The sequence below is a fragment of the Marasmius oreades genome, chromosome 1, assembly GCF_018924745.1.
Source record: "Marasmius oreades isolate 03SP1 chromosome 1, whole genome shotgun sequence".
Lineage (NCBI taxonomy): Eukaryota > Fungi > Basidiomycota > Agaricomycetes > Agaricales > Marasmiaceae > Marasmius > Marasmius oreades.
In genome coordinates, this window is record NC_057323.1 from 588136 (window position 1) to 601993 (window position 13858).

At 44.6% G+C, this 13858-nt stretch overlaps 7 protein-coding genes across 7 annotated transcripts; 5 read left to right on the plus strand and 2 right to left on the minus strand.

Moving 5' to 3' along the window:
* Window positions 1–1376: 1376 nt before the first annotated feature.
* E1B28_000142 (uncharacterized protein) lies at window positions 1377–2511 on the plus strand. Its single transcript, XM_043145944.1, has 7 exons — window positions 1377–1409; window positions 1461–1606; window positions 1660–1719; window positions 1782–1806; window positions 1863–1970; window positions 2039–2261; window positions 2322–2511. The coding sequence occupies exons 2-7, from the start codon at window positions 1574–1576 to the stop codon at window positions 2362–2364; spliced, it is 492 nt and encodes a 163-aa protein (XP_043014644.1). The 5' UTR covers window positions 1377–1409; window positions 1461–1573; the 3' UTR covers window positions 2365–2511.
* Window positions 2512–2673: 162 nt separating this feature from the next.
* E1B28_000143 (uncharacterized protein) lies at window positions 2674–3584 on the plus strand (the record flags this gene model as incomplete). The annotated part of the gene is made up of 5 exons (XM_043145945.1): window positions 2674–2767; window positions 2826–2850; window positions 2930–2995; window positions 3063–3366; window positions 3486–3584. The coding sequence occupies 5 exons, from the start codon at window positions 2674–2676 to the stop codon at window positions 3582–3584; spliced, it is 588 nt and encodes a 195-aa protein (XP_043014645.1).
* A 389-nt stretch (window positions 3585–3973) lies between these two features.
* E1B28_000144 (uncharacterized protein) lies at window positions 3974–5132 on the plus strand. Its single transcript, XM_043145946.1, has 5 exons — window positions 3974–4332; window positions 4399–4423; window positions 4494–4559; window positions 4624–4921; window positions 4976–5132. Exons 1-5 carry the CDS (start codon window positions 4239–4241, stop codon window positions 4991–4993), a joined length of 501 nt encoding a protein of 166 aa, XP_043014646.1. The 5' UTR covers window positions 3974–4238; the 3' UTR covers window positions 4994–5132.
* Window positions 5133–5259: 127 nt separating this feature from the next.
* E1B28_000145 (uncharacterized protein) lies at window positions 5260–6267 on the plus strand. Its single transcript, XM_043145947.1, has 4 exons — window positions 5260–5393; window positions 5460–5535; window positions 5589–5649; window positions 5711–6267. Exons 1-4 carry the CDS (start codon window positions 5343–5345, stop codon window positions 6027–6029), a joined length of 507 nt encoding a protein of 168 aa, XP_043014647.1. The 5' UTR covers window positions 5260–5342; the 3' UTR covers window positions 6030–6267.
* A 4114-nt stretch (window positions 6268–10381) lies between these two features.
* On the minus strand, window positions 10382–10786 carry E1B28_000146 (uncharacterized protein; the record flags this gene model as incomplete). Its single annotated transcript, XM_043145948.1, has 1 exon — window positions 10382–10786. One exon carries the CDS (start codon window positions 10784–10786, stop codon window positions 10382–10384), a length of 405 nt encoding a protein of 134 aa, XP_043014648.1.
* A 1103-nt stretch (window positions 10787–11889) lies between these two features.
* E1B28_000147 (uncharacterized protein) lies at window positions 11890–12269 on the minus strand (the record flags this gene model as incomplete). The annotated part of the gene is made up of 3 exons (XM_043145949.1): window positions 11890–11949; window positions 11999–12094; window positions 12147–12269. 3 exons carry the CDS (start codon window positions 12267–12269, stop codon window positions 11890–11892), a joined length of 279 nt encoding a protein of 92 aa, XP_043014649.1.
* Window positions 12270–12280: 11 nt separating this feature from the next.
* E1B28_000148 (uncharacterized protein) lies at window positions 12281–13622 on the plus strand (the record flags this gene model as incomplete). Its single annotated transcript, XM_043145950.1, has 5 exons — window positions 12281–12367; window positions 12512–13022; window positions 13081–13157; window positions 13221–13457; window positions 13509–13622. The coding sequence occupies 5 exons, from the start codon at window positions 12281–12283 to the stop codon at window positions 13620–13622; spliced, it is 1026 nt and encodes a 341-aa protein (XP_043014650.1).
* Between the last annotated feature and the right edge of the window lie 236 nt (window positions 13623–13858).

Below are 13858 nucleotides of genomic sequence, written 5' to 3' on the forward strand. Positions count from 1 at the left end.
ACCCCACCAAACTCCACGAAATGCTCTTCGCCTGAACTTCGTCGAAACGACTGAACGTATAGCTGAGGACTATCGATTATCGATTATCAGATAGCAGACGAACGGACCTCTAAATTCACCCTTGGCGTTAGGGTCATGGGAGCATCTACATATTCGTCGAGTTTTCACCGTGCTCCTGCCGGTTCTCAAACCATTTTGAGAGTAGCACCTTATTTCGGGTCGAGCACACCCCGAACATGCGGATTGCGACGAATAAGGTCTAAACCCAGTCATCAGTACCAGAAACAGTGCTAAATCGCAAGCGGGTGCGAACTGGAATAGGCCTATCGAGAATAAAAACTTTCGGCCTGATGGTTCCGATTGTGTGAAAACATTCTGGGGTTCGAAAGGGTTTGGGAAGATAGGGACATACCTGAACATACAGAGAATACCGGGTACACGGCCATCATGTCTAGCGGGCTGTAGACGGGATCATACTCCGCGGCGAAGAGGGCAAGCCGAGCTTGGTGAGGAAAACTAATTTCATACTGTAGCAAGCTCCGTTATTAGTTCAGATCGAGCTCCCGCGTATCCTCGAATCCTTTACGATTGTATGGAGCCTGAGATCTTGAGATCTACAAGGCACGCGACCCTCTTACCAAGGCCCGCTTTGATATCCGTCGTCGCCGTTTTCAAAAGTCTATAAGGTAACCTGGCGTTTGGAACTCGGCGATTAAAAGGTTCGTTCTGTGAGGATAGGGTGCGTGCTGAGCTTCAGACCGTGAATGCCAGCCAATAACATACCAATCGTTTCGTATTCGCCGTGAACTGGGCTTCTTCAGACAGGATTTAGCGGTTTGTATAACAGCATACTATGCCGTCAATCAAGTACTTTCTCTGGTGATCAATCCTTAGTTCTACCCCCCATCCGCCGTTCTCTTCTTATACCACAAGTTTGCATTGCTACTAAGGATAGCTAGTACTATCAGAGGTTTGTTGCTGTATCAATGGAGAAAGCGCACCACGAAATGTACTACCCTCCGCGGTTCAAGCGTAATTCCGCTGAGTGACGTATACTTTCTTCCACATTCCATGCGCTTTCCTCGGTCATCGGGTGAGCTGAGTCCTCCATAGCATGAACCAAAATATAGTAAGGGACATCCGATGAGTGAAGATCTTGTTCACCGTCCCCTGCTCTACTCGAACTGACGTGGGCGGAGGATTGTTTTTCTTGGTAAATCTGAACTGCTAGCTTGAGCGTTACCCCAATCAGCGGAACGAGAACGTGACGTGACGTCAGACATTGCAACGCGTTGTTGTTGCGATTTATTTGCAAACAAAGGCACGCGTCGGAGTGCTGGTACAAACTCGGGGCTAAATTCAGAACGCCACTTACACAGCGGTCATCTCGAGTTTTTCGTAGGCCAATCGTAGGCTCTCCTCGCCGTCAAAAACGATTCGGAAAACTGAACTTTTGGAAGGGAAATTACTCATGGGTTTCATCTGATTCTGATTCCCATGATGATGTCAAAAGGCGGTCATCACCACCGCATGAGCAAATTTCCAAAACTCTCACCTCAACCACCACGACAAGATGCCTCGCTCTGCAGAAACAGCCAGTTTCAAGGTTTGGCCTCGTTATAATATAGTTGGATTCTAATGCAAATCTAATGTTTGTAGTTCAACCACACGATGCTTCGTGTCAAGGACCCCAAGGTCTCGCTTGACTTCTACACTCGAGTCAGTTCCACTGAGCACCTTCTGAACCCCGGGAATTTACTAATCATCAACCATTCTCGCAGATCATTGGGATGAATCTTCTAACTGGTATTCACACCGCTGAATCAAATCAAGGAATATCTAATACAATTACAATCTCGCAGAGAAGAAGTTCTCCGACTTCACGCTTTATTTCCTGGCATTTGACGTGGATAACAAATTCGATTCGTTGAACGATGAGGAGAAAGCTAACGAGGCTCGGAGTAGGGAGGGTAAGTTCTACGTTTCCAGCCGTGACTTCTGGATAAATCTTATTGACTTTTTTGCATGGCGGACATAGGTGTCCTGGAGCTCACCCATAACCACGGCACAGAAAGCGACCCCAACTTCCAAGGATACGCCAGTGGCAATAGTGATCCAGGAAAGGGATTCGGTCACATTGCTATCGCCGTGGATAACATCCAGAAGGCGTGTGCGCGATTCGAACAACTCGGTGTCCCGTTCAAGAAGAAACTCACAGAAGGAAAGATGAAGAATATTGCTTTCATGTTGGATCCTGATGGGTAGGTCTATGTCCTTGATCGCCGTCAGTCAAACCTCTGATGTTGCTTCTCACAACAAAGCTACTGGGTTGAAGTCGTTCCCAGCACCTTTGGTAGGGATTGACTCAGCACGGGCACGGGATCGGGATCGAGAATGTGATTTCTGAAGATGATTAAACCTTACGAGTATTGAAGCAAGAAACACTGTACATTATTGGTCGAATTCACGAGGTCATTGCGATTTCCCATGGTCGGTCATTTCTTACGGGCATAATTAGCCTCAAATGGGAGCGAATGACGGTTTAGAATTGTCATAGTTGAAGTCGTTCTCAACTCCTAGAGATCATCGATGGCGTATCCTGCGTGGCCATGGCCATAGATTACGCGTTAAAACACCTTTCCTGGAGCTTTGACTGTTTCCAACTCGTCCATCATGTCCGCAGAATATGTGAAGAACAATGAAAAATATGCGAAGGAGCAGCATAAATCTCCATTACCCGTTACACCGACCAAGAAAATCCTCATCCGTGAGCGAGTTTTTACTTTCGATTTACTGACACCCGCTTACATCTCTTGACTTGACAGTCACCTGCATGGATGCTCGAATCGAGTACGTGTTTTACAATCCGGTGTAAATGATCCGGGATCAACTTCAAGTATCCTTACCACTCCTTCTTTAAAACCTTTAGCGTCTTTTCTGCCTTAGGACTCGAACAAGGCGAAGCGCATATCGTTCGTAATGGAGGAGGTCGTGTGTAAGCTCCTTCGGTTTGTCTATCGCGCGCACATTGATCTCTTAACTCTTCATTACTGGCACTCCAGACAGGACGCCATCCGTAGCATAGTTGTCTCCCAAAGGCTCCTCGGTACCCGTGAAGTTTTGATAATCCACCACACGGACTGTGGTTTTACCAAGTTCACCACGGATCATCTAATAGATATCCTCGGAAAGGAGGTCGACGAAGCGGGTAGGAAAGAGTTGGATAAGATCGGCAATTTTGGAGAGATAAGGTCTGAGGAGTTGGAGGAAAGTGTGAAGGAGGATGTTAGGTTGTTGAAGGCGCATCCTTTGGTGTTGAAGGACACGAAAGTGTCTGGGTGGATTTTCCGTGTTGAAGATGGGAAGGTGAGTGCTTTTTTTTTTTTTTTTCGCGACTTCTGGAAGTCGGTTCTTTTGTGGAACGGATTCCTGACTGGGGTTGAGTTGTTTAGGTTGTCCGAGTTATATGAATGGCTGTTTTACAGTTGGTTTACAATATTCTTCAATACATTCATATTTACAACGCCATAAGAATGGCTCGCTTTCCTGTCTCATCAGAAATGATGGTGACGGAGATTCGCTGATACTAAACGCGCGGCCTAATTTCTCGCATTCGACATGGGGATTATTTGACTGTTTAGAGGAGGAAGTCGAGGAGCTTTTGGGTCTTCGAAGGTATTAAGTCCTCAAACCATTCACATCGGACGGACACTGTCGTTGGCTTGCAGTGTTCAAGCTCCCTGCAATTGGCACGGTGCGGTCGGAAATGATCCCGATTTTTTGGGGTATACGTCAAAATAATGGCAAGGGTTCGGTCACAGAGTGTGTGAGGACGTCGCAAAGGCGAATAACCCTGTCATTGCGTTCAAGAGAAACCGACAGATGGAACATCGATAAATCACCTCGGGCATCACGGTCGCGAAATGTGGATGTGTTTCAATTTTGCAGAGATCCAGGCTCACAAGGTCGCCATCCAATTTCCCATACTCATGTCTTTCAATGTCATGATCCATCGGAATCCCCCCCCCCCCCTTCCAGCGCTCAACTCAAAGCGGCTGCAATCAGCCTCTCTGATTGTAGCTCATGACAGGGTCGGAAATCTTCCCAAGCAACCCCCATCACCAATCGATGGCGCAATATTTCGAATGACCATGGGTGGTAATTTGCCCATATAAGAACTCCATACTACGGGACTTCCAGGACCTTCCAACGCTCAAACGCTTTACTAGCTGACAACCATGGCTACAGATTTTGTGAAGAACAACGAGAAATACGCAAAGGATCAGCATAAACCTAACCTGCCGATTCCACCGTCTAAGAAACTCCTCATCGGTGAGCTTCCTATGTTCGTGAGGAAATACTATTTTCTGATATGTTTTGCGGTTCCGGTTCCAACAGTTACTTGTATGGATGCTCGAATCGAGTATGTGCAGCCTCCAGTTGAAATTCTTATATACCAGTTTTGGGATTGAACTGTTTTCGCCACTTTAAAGCACTTTTGCTTCTCTAGGGCTTGAACAAGGCGAATGTCATGTCGTTCGGAATGCCGGAGGTTGTGCGTGAGTGTTCAGTTGCCCCGTTGCCTCCTCCCTCATCCGAACTGATTACGACTTTCTACTGCAGACAAGACGCCATTCGCAACATAGTCATATCTCAACGACTCCTCGGTACTCGTGAAATCGCCGTATTCCACCATACAGGATGCGGAATGTTGACGTTCACCACGGACCAGCTTAAGGATATACTCAGGAAAGATGCCGATGATGCGGCTAAAGCAGAGGTGGATAAGATCGGTAGTTTTTTGGAGTTCAAGGATTTGGAAGAGAGTGTGAAGGAGGATGTAAAGTTTTTGAAAAACCATCCTTTGGTGTTGAAGGAGACGAAGGTGTCTGGGTGGATTTTCCGTGTGGAGGATGGGAAGGTGAGCCTTCATCGAGTACAAGTTTTGATTCTAGTTCTGACTCGAGTCATTCAGGTCGTTCAAGTTGCATGAGGTGGAGTGTTAAGCGACATGTGGAAACCGAATGAATGTGTACTTGTATCGCCGCCTTTTCTTTTTTCTTTTGCAAATGAGTTCCCTCCCCACCGTCAGAGACGCACGTTGGACGCAGAATACCTGCCGTCGACTGCGCTGTAGATGTATGTACATGATCATGAGGACAAGAAATGTCGAAAAACACGATTCTCGCTCGCGCGTCATAGCCGCCCGCAGCAGCCGTCCTATGACTTCATCGCTTTTCGCTATGTAGTAATATTCCTCAACCTCGAACCACCACCACGACTGCGACGAGCTATATATTCTAGCACGAACTCTACGACTGTAACGACCAGGACAACGAAAAATGGCAGGGATCGATCTAATAAGCACTCGCGCTTGGCTGTACGTCGTTCTGGTGAGTCGTTTTCGCCCTACTTTACTTCTTTGTTACTGTTAAGCTAATCCTTGTTCTTCAATATAGCTCGTATTCAGTTTTATACTCTTCGCATTATGTGCAACTAGGATCAGCTTCACAAATGAGAACTTCGGGGGTCACGGTGCGTGTACTTACCCCTTCAAATCCAATTTACTGACACCCAAATCCACCCAGACCCATCTGTTGTCGAACTATTGGTCACCACAATCCTCACAATGATATGGTGTGCCTTCATGTATGAAGTCACCCTTTCCGTCGGCCGTTCATCGCATAACTGACTCATATATTGAATCTAGGCTCTTCCTCTTCTTCCGAGACACTGTAAATCCCATCGTCCGCTTCTACCTCCACGAAATCATCGCTCTCCTCGTTCTCTGGATCCTTTGGCTCGGTGGTGCCGCCGCTGCGTCATCCGTATTCAGCGGGGTGGAGTTCTGTCCACGATTCGAACAGTGTAGTCTCCTTTCAGCTATACTGGCCTTTGCTTGGTTGGGATGGATCACTCTCACGGCGATTGTGGCTGTCAGTGCGTGGGTGAGTCGGCAACATGGGGGTTTGGGGACCACACTTCATGGGAGGGGGTCGAGTAGGGCCAAACCAGTCGCCACGGTCTAAGGCTCCTATGTGTTTTCGCTCTTCTTGTTTCCTCGTTCCCTACGCGCTTTATCACGGTCGCTCGTGGTATTGGACATTATCGTATCTCTACCCCTTGCGTTATCACGACTATTCAGTGTACATAATGTAATGACTGCTGACTGAGATTCTGCGACCCGCTTCGATTATATTCCTGGGCTGCGTTACTGCGTATACAAAATCCTTCATATTGAGCTTCCATTGCCCTCAAGAACCTCGGTTGACTTCAGTGAAGTACTCCAGAAACGCCGACAGGCTACAGCGTAGGCTATATTTTGAATACGACACGCTGCGCCGAACCGATTCCATAGACCTGCGTGGCGTTCGTAATTGAGGTTACAGGCGTATGTGAACGAACATCAAGTCAAACGTACCGTGACCACATCAGGAAAAACTGAGACAGGAATGTATACCTCCGTATTCTTATGTATTGCATGTAGCTCGGGTAGCCCAGTTTACGTCCCCCCATAGATGTAGCATTTGTCGAGTCCCATGAGAGAAATCTATTACCCCGTATTGCTCTGTATCGCCGCGTATCGCTGCGTATACCTGCCAACATGACATACGTACCCGCTCTGTATATCCCATACACCCTGTAGATTGACAGTTATGGAAACATATTTGCGAAATCTTTATTATAAAATTTTCTTTTTGCTTTTTTCTCTAACTCGCCACCTACTATTGCACTGCCCACAGTAAGGAATTATTTTAATTTTAATTTACACTATAGCATTGACTATTCCATTTGTATTTGTAACGAATTAATGCATTATTTATAACACTATGTCAAAAGACGGCACTACTGAAGCGACTACCACTTGGAAAATTATAGCCAAAAATAAGCCAGGTACTAACGATTTTGATTGTGTTACACCCGCGCGCCCACGTACCTGCAGCAGAGCACGTGCTGCTTTCACACGCCTCCACCAGTGCAAAAATGCTGAAGTCCCCCATTCAGGTTAGACATCCAAGTTTCTGGATGTCTGGAGGCCATAGTAGTATGGAGTAAATGAAAAGTGTTCAACCCAATCCTAATGAACACCATGGCACTGACTACTGGTAGCTTTCAGGGAAGAAAAGTTGTGGGGATTATAGTACTGAATCTACTGATACAGAGTTATACTGGGTGTACTGAGTGGGTACTCAGCACTACGGCTTCTATGAACTATACCGTTAATAACGCTGTGTAACACCACTAAATATGGCTAGTAAACACACCTCAAGCATGAAGTGCGCAAACCAAAACCACACCAAGAAGAGTATACACAAGTGTAAGGGGTGGAGGTCGGTATTCTTAAGGCTTTAGTTTTCACTAAGAGGCACCAAGAAAGATAGAATATGTGGGGTCTTCGGTTTTATAGTAGTTTCAATCAAGGTTCTTTCACTACAAGAGTGACAATATGATTCACAAATCCCAAAATTCGATATCTGACTTTTCAACAAAGCTTTTACAAGTCTTCGCTGAAGTTCGGTTTCAAGTTCAATCTCCAAACTAGACAATAGCAATCCAAATTCAATATAAGTCCAAATTGACTTCAATATCCAGAGTTCAATTCCAAGACAATATGCCAATACCAAATTCAATTGCAATAATCTAATCTATCCTTCCAAACACAGAACACCAACTTCAGTGAAGACTGGGGCAAAGGTCAAATCTCGAGCGAATCCTAGTAGGTGAACTGCATCTCCTCTCGTAGGTTGCTGGGGAAAATCCCTCTTTCCTGCCCTCCTTATATACGGTTTTTCTAATAGATAATAGTAAAAGTCCAAAATGTGTGTGAAACTGGTAAATAATAATGAAATCCCTTTCGGTTGAACAGAAACTCGCTTAATCGGGTATAATACAAGAGTTTTATGTGCTGAAGTGCCAAATCGAATATTAAACTGAATATCTGTTCCTTGTTTCCTGGTTGTGATGTAGGGACTTGACTTCGCCAAAGTACCCAACATATCCGCATTCTCCTGTTTTTCCTAGGGAACAAGTCCCTGTTTCAGGCGTATCCATTCTTCCTGTTCCTGTTCTATTCCTTTTTGGAGAAGATCTAGCCTCGATCCTAGGCCCTGTCCCCAAGGTTTCTCTCTTGAAATCAAATAACACGTGCACTTCGCTGAAGTCTGTGTTTCCTTGGTTTTTCCGAGAAATTCCTATTCTTTCCGTTTTCCGTTCATGAGAATCGGATGTTCCTTCCTTTATCCTTGTTTGGATTTCTATATCCGAGAATTCCATATATCCGAGCAGTCCAACCACACTTCATTGAAGTTTCAATAAAGTGTATAATAAAATCCCTATGTTCGCTATGAGCATTCCAGGAGTAAGAGGAGGCCTTCCAATAAAAGAACGAAGGTTTTTAAACGGCTGCTTCCCAAAGTTCGTACAGTTTTCTGAACTTCAGCGAAGTCTCTCATCTTTCCTAATTTTGTACATTTTGTACGGATAAAGTCTCTTGTAGAGGCTCATGCTTTAACTAGAAGTGCGGGCTCACTCTAGTCCTATTAATCCCATAATTTATAACTCATAAGTGTTAAAATTGTATAAATATGCATCTTTAAGGTCTTTTCCGATTTATATTGCGATACCGTGACACCAGTGATGCAATACGGACGATACTGGCGGCAACCGGACGGGTATTGACAGCATGGAGGGGCATGGAGAGCCCAATAGTGATGTGCCGATGTTACGGATTGTGACATATGGTATGTTATGTACGGTGTCTACTGAGCGTCAGCCTGGGTGTATGGGCCATTTCCCTGTTTCCTTATGCACATTCTCACCTCTAGATAAATAATCCTCGCAGTGTAGCGCTGAGCCATATGAATTCCACTTCATTGTGTCTTGAGAGAAGATAGTTGGAGACTAGCATTCTAAAATAATAGACCAGTCTTTGGCTAATTCAAATGCCAAGAACACCAAGCTGAGTACACCACCAAAGTTGGCCCATATCGTACAAATAAGTGCTGTTTTATAGTGTCAGGATAATGTCATAATATGTCACAGAGATCGGCCCCATCTGCTCAATATATAGTCGGATCATATATGAGTGATATACATAGGGCCTGCGATATCGTCTAGTGTTCTCATCAGTTCGGGCTAGCGCCGGTTTGAGACCGAACTGTGAACCAAATTGCCGAAATGGTTCCATAAACGGTTTGCCAAAAAGACCAAATATAGAACAGTTTCGGCCCAAGAAACCTTGTTTTCAAACCATGCGACCCAATGGGTCACTTGTACCTATTAGTCACAAGAAATATCACATCACTGTCACATCAAGTGATGCGATTTGCCATCATTGTCACAGAAAGTTTAATATATTTTTACTTACTCAGGAACCACAGTTTAACCAGTTTGGGTCAGGTTTTCGGCCCAAACTGTGTCCCTGAATGGTTCCTGCCGACCCATCAAAGCCCAAACTGATGAGCCCAAACTGGTACAAACTGCACCGAACTGAACCGAATGTGCCGACAATAACACTAATATTGTCACCATATAATCCATTATATGGTCAAGATATCTTGAGTTGCTGTCTATGATATGATGTACAGCCCTCTCAAATATATTGCGATGTTGTGGTGCGAGCCGCCAGCAACACTGTCGTATTCATAAATTCCATTCCATTTGCTTCTTTTTCTATTCCATTCCAGGGGGGCATTATCAACAAAGGCATTGACTATTTGAGATTTATTGGAGAGTATTATGGGAAGTACAGGGAGGCAGCGGGTTGAATTGGGGAGAGAGCAAGACAGGGGAATGTACATGTAGGGCAACGAGGGGATATACAGTTAGTGTGTAGGGTAGCGTGTAGGATAACAAATGGAATGTGAGGTCTGAGGGTAGTGGGTGACAAAAAGGGCTGGTGAATAGCCCCGTCCTGACAATTACCTCACCTTCCTCATCTTCATTGTCTCTTGCTGTCTCTCAACCTGCTCCACAGTGGCCCAGACCATGGTACTCATGGCAATGAAGGAGCTAAGTGAACATGGAAAGGATAGATAAGAAAGAAATGACGTAGAAAGAGACTACATACATTTTTCGTAGATTGCAATAGCATACACGAGAATTTGCATATGATTGACATGCAAAGAGGCCCCAAGCATACCACCAAGTCAACGGTTGTAGGGTGTAAGAGAATACATACCTTGAAGGAGGTGACCTCCATACATGTCAAGCTTTTCCTTCGCAACCTCACTGTCAATTCATTTTCCTGTGTTATTCAGTTAGATACGAACCGTCAAGCTTATGAGCGAATGAACATACACCAAAGAGAGCCCAAGTTGAGACAACAATGAACAGCATTTTATTCAGTAACACGGGAGGAGGAAACACATACAGTAACATATCAGATGAAGATGGAGTACCCGGACCAAACATGCACACAGAAGCGTTGCCATAAGTCTTTTTGTACATTGCGGTCTCTGTCCGGTGTGCCCTTATCCAAATCCTCTGAATCCTCTGAATCCTCTGAGCCCTCTTCTGAATACTCCAAGTGAACGTTGTACGTTGATTTATGTCCCCTATAGAACCAGCCTTGAATGAATGGCCCTTCTAGTTCTACGGTAGTGTCCCATGATGGCCAATTAGCAGTTGGAAAATTGGTGTATGTGGCTGCAAATGCCATCCAATACGCTTCTTGCCCCCATTCCCAATCCTGCGTGTGGTGCCTTTGCTGAACGAAACTTGACATCCACTGCGCGATACCCTTGTGGAGCTCGACCCAGGACTGGGTGTTTTGGTGGTCAAACATTGGTGGTAACAGCAAGAAAGTTGGGTAAGGAATGGCAGTGGAGATGTAGTCTTATGGGATCCGTGGGGGGTTTACAGCACTACCCATAATGACGTCGTTAATGCCATGCAAGCGAACCACGTGTCAAATCTAATCTCTTATCGTTACCTTCATCAATGAGCAATCCCATCAGGTTCTGCTCTGCGAGAGGCAGTTTTGTGGTAGATTCTATTGTCAACAAGCTAGTTCCTCAATGGCCTGAAGGTCTCAAGCCCTTCCAACGTCAATCTATCCTCAAAATCCTTGATCAACAGCAATTACTCTGTATAACGGCAACTGGAGACGGAAAATCAGCCCTTTTTGCTATACAAGTTCTTGTCCATTCGGGACTTAGTTGCAACCCTGAGCTACATCCTTGATTCTCTGTAACTCAGCTATTGAATTTTCCTCTACCTCCTTTCTGCAGCAGCTTCTGGTGGCTATTCAAATCCCCTCCGCCAAATCTGTCTATACAACTCGCTTGCTACATCAACTTACAACAAAAAGACAATCAAGATGATCAATTATGACCCTGAACTACAAGTGACCATCGGAACGAAAGCTTTCACAAATGGTATTCATACAAAGGGACTTGTCGATAGCATAGCCCTTGGGATGGAGGATACACTCAACGAATCAAAGCAAGATGAGGGTCGTGTTGGGCGGAACCCTGAGACTTTTGGGTGAAGGTTGATACTGGTCACAACGACTTCGTGCCTCGTAAACTGAATTCAAGGTAGAACAAATATGCGTCGAGAGTTGATTGACACTTGTAACTTGCAGTGAATTTCAGAGCTGATGTGGGAGTTGTGGTGGGTCCATGATGTACAATGAGGGTCAAAAAAGTAATGATATTGGGGAAAACGCGTAACGGTGAAGGGAGAATGTGCCAACACGTTGTGGTTACGAACAGAGATGTAAATTGAGCGACGCATCTGTGCTGTGCACTGTTACATGTGCCCTGCTTGCGTGGCATTAATGATGTCATTACGAGTTGCACTGTTGAGACCCCAAGAAGACCACCAGACTTCATATTACAGCGATCATCAAATTCAACTGAGGAGCTCGTTATAGGTAGAGTCTGGCTAGGCAAGACTAGTGGAGATGGCAGATTTGGATGAAGTGGAATGGAAGGTAGGAAGGTCCTTGCCAAATTGTCAATATAGTGCATTGACAATCAACTGAATGGCTTACCTTTTCTACCCATACCAGATGGGGTGATTTATCGCTGATTATGGGTTGTAGAAACATGTTGTAGGGTTCAGGAAGTGACAAACAAAACTGGAGAGGCTGGGATTCGTCAAAAAAACTGGATAGTTGATAAAAACCGAAACTTGCTTACCACTGTCGTGTCAATCAGATGGGGTGGTAACTTGCCCTCGAGGGAGATGATTAGAGGAATTTCATGGATTTGTTTGGAAGTGAGAGTGTTGAGGGAACGTTGAAGGACAACAGAGGATGTCATTTTGAAAGCAAATGGATGTGGAGTTGTTGAGGGGAAGAAAGCTGTGTGCGTGCTCATGTGTGCACACGCACTTCACACCCTTCACATGCACCAATTGTGTAAGTCTTTTCCCTCCCACTTCTCTCCTCAATCCTAATATCTCCACAGGACTTGCCCGTAGCAAAATGGATACATTAGTATCAGGAGTAAAAAGTATGTTTTTATTGTTTTATTTCAATATGTTATATATATTATTTCTGCAGTATTCTGAATGTCTGGCATGCCCAAAAAGAGGGGGGAACTATCAGCAACTTGAACAGAAGAACTTATCCAAACATGGGGAAAGTGAGAAGCATCACACCTATGAAGACCTCTATATTCAAGCTCAGTGGAATAATCTGTTGACATTGACACCAACTTCAACTTTGACACCGACATTGACACCGACATTGACACCAACTTTGACACCAACTTTGACATTCAACACCCCACCCATTTATTCTGCCATTCCTCCTCTCAACCAAGACTCCCTTGGGTCACAATATGAAGAAATGATGCAGATATCTGCCCTTTGGACCCCCACAAATAGAGAGATTTCTCTAAGTGGAAATGAATATTTTGAAGAGGACTATTATCAGGACTATATTCAAGCTTTGGAGACTGAAGAAGTCATCTTCTGCCATCTTCCATCCCACTACGCAACAGAATCATCAGAGTTGCCAGATGAAGTTGAAGATGGCAATGAGGAGGAGGAAGTTGATGATGGGCCTGAAGGTGTGTAGCAACATCATTTTCAAAATCTGTTCTGTACAAGCTGACAGTTGCTTCACAGTTCCCTCCATTTCTGATACCACTTCCTATAAAATTCCAAGTACAAACACACCAACATATCCTTGGGCTTCAATGCCTGTAAACCTGTTTCCTTACATGTTCCAGTTCTAGCTGTTACTAATGAACTGTTTTTTCCCCCAGTTATTTCTGACACAATTGTTGTTCAGTGGCAGTATAAGAGTTCAGTTCTCAGAGATTCAGAAGACAGCAGTGATTACATGGGCAAAATCTCTTGGAGCACAGAATATTCCATCTCTTGGTACTTTGAAGAAAGCTCAGAAAGCAATTGAGGATATGGTGACAAGGCCAACAGAGAAAGTAACATCTTTCTCAGGTACAGTGTCCTATATCAATGATATAGCAAAGGCTATAGCAAAGGTAGTAGTATTTCAACATTTACTTCTACTACTGTACTTACCTCATGTACAGGACTTCTCAAATCCAATAACACAGTTTGTGATGATTGAATATCCCGAAGATGGTCAAGACTCAATGTCAGAACTGTGTCATGGGAAGAAGTGGCTGGTTGACCTTCCACATTAATGCGACTTAGTTGACTATGCTACAAGGTTCTTTTTGCACTTTAAACAGTGCTATGGAGTGATATTTATTGTATTAAGAACTAGAGTGAGGCTGAATTGCTAGTTAAAGCTAGTGCTGCTAGTAGGATGTGTCATAGGTGCAGCCAGACCAGTTAGAGATAGCCATAGATCATGTCAGAAAACTGTATGACCGTTCGAAACCTGTAGAACACTATGAGCAGAGGACTTAAGTGGTAA

Bases quoted from the DNA above. Each gene is read 5' to 3' on its own strand.
- E1B28_000145 (XM_043145947.1), top strand. From the start codon at position 5,343: ATGGCAGGGATCGATCTAATAAGCACTCGCGCTTGGCTGTACGTCGTT. The intron at 5,536-5,588 runs GTGCGTGTACTT...AAATCCACCCAG, and splicing joins TGAGAACTTCGGGGGTCACG to ACCCATCTGTTGTCGAACTA. The intron at 5,650-5,710 runs GTATGAAGTCAC...TATTGAATCTAG, and splicing joins ATGATATGGTGTGCCTTCAT to GCTCTTCCTCTTCTTCCGAG.
- E1B28_000142 (XM_043145944.1), top strand. From the start codon at position 1,574: ATGCCTCGCTCTGCAGAAACAGCCAGTTTCAAG. The intron at 1,720-1,781 runs GTCAGTTCCACT...CCATTCTCGCAG, and splicing joins CGCTTGACTTCTACACTCGA to ATCATTGGGATGAATCTTCT. The intron at 1,971-2,038 runs GTAAGTTCTACG...TGGCGGACATAG, and splicing joins CGAGGCTCGGAGTAGGGAGG to GTGTCCTGGAGCTCACCCAT.
- E1B28_000144 (XM_043145946.1), top strand. From the start codon at position 4,239: ATGGCTACAGATTTTGTGAAGAACAACGAGAAATACGCAAAGGATCAG. The intron at 4,333-4,398 runs GTGAGCTTCCTA...CGGTTCCAACAG, and splicing joins GTCTAAGAAACTCCTCATCG to TTACTTGTATGGATGCTCGA. The intron at 4,560-4,623 runs GTGAGTGTTCAG...TTTCTACTGCAG, and splicing joins CGGAATGCCGGAGGTTGTGC to ACAAGACGCCATTCGCAACA.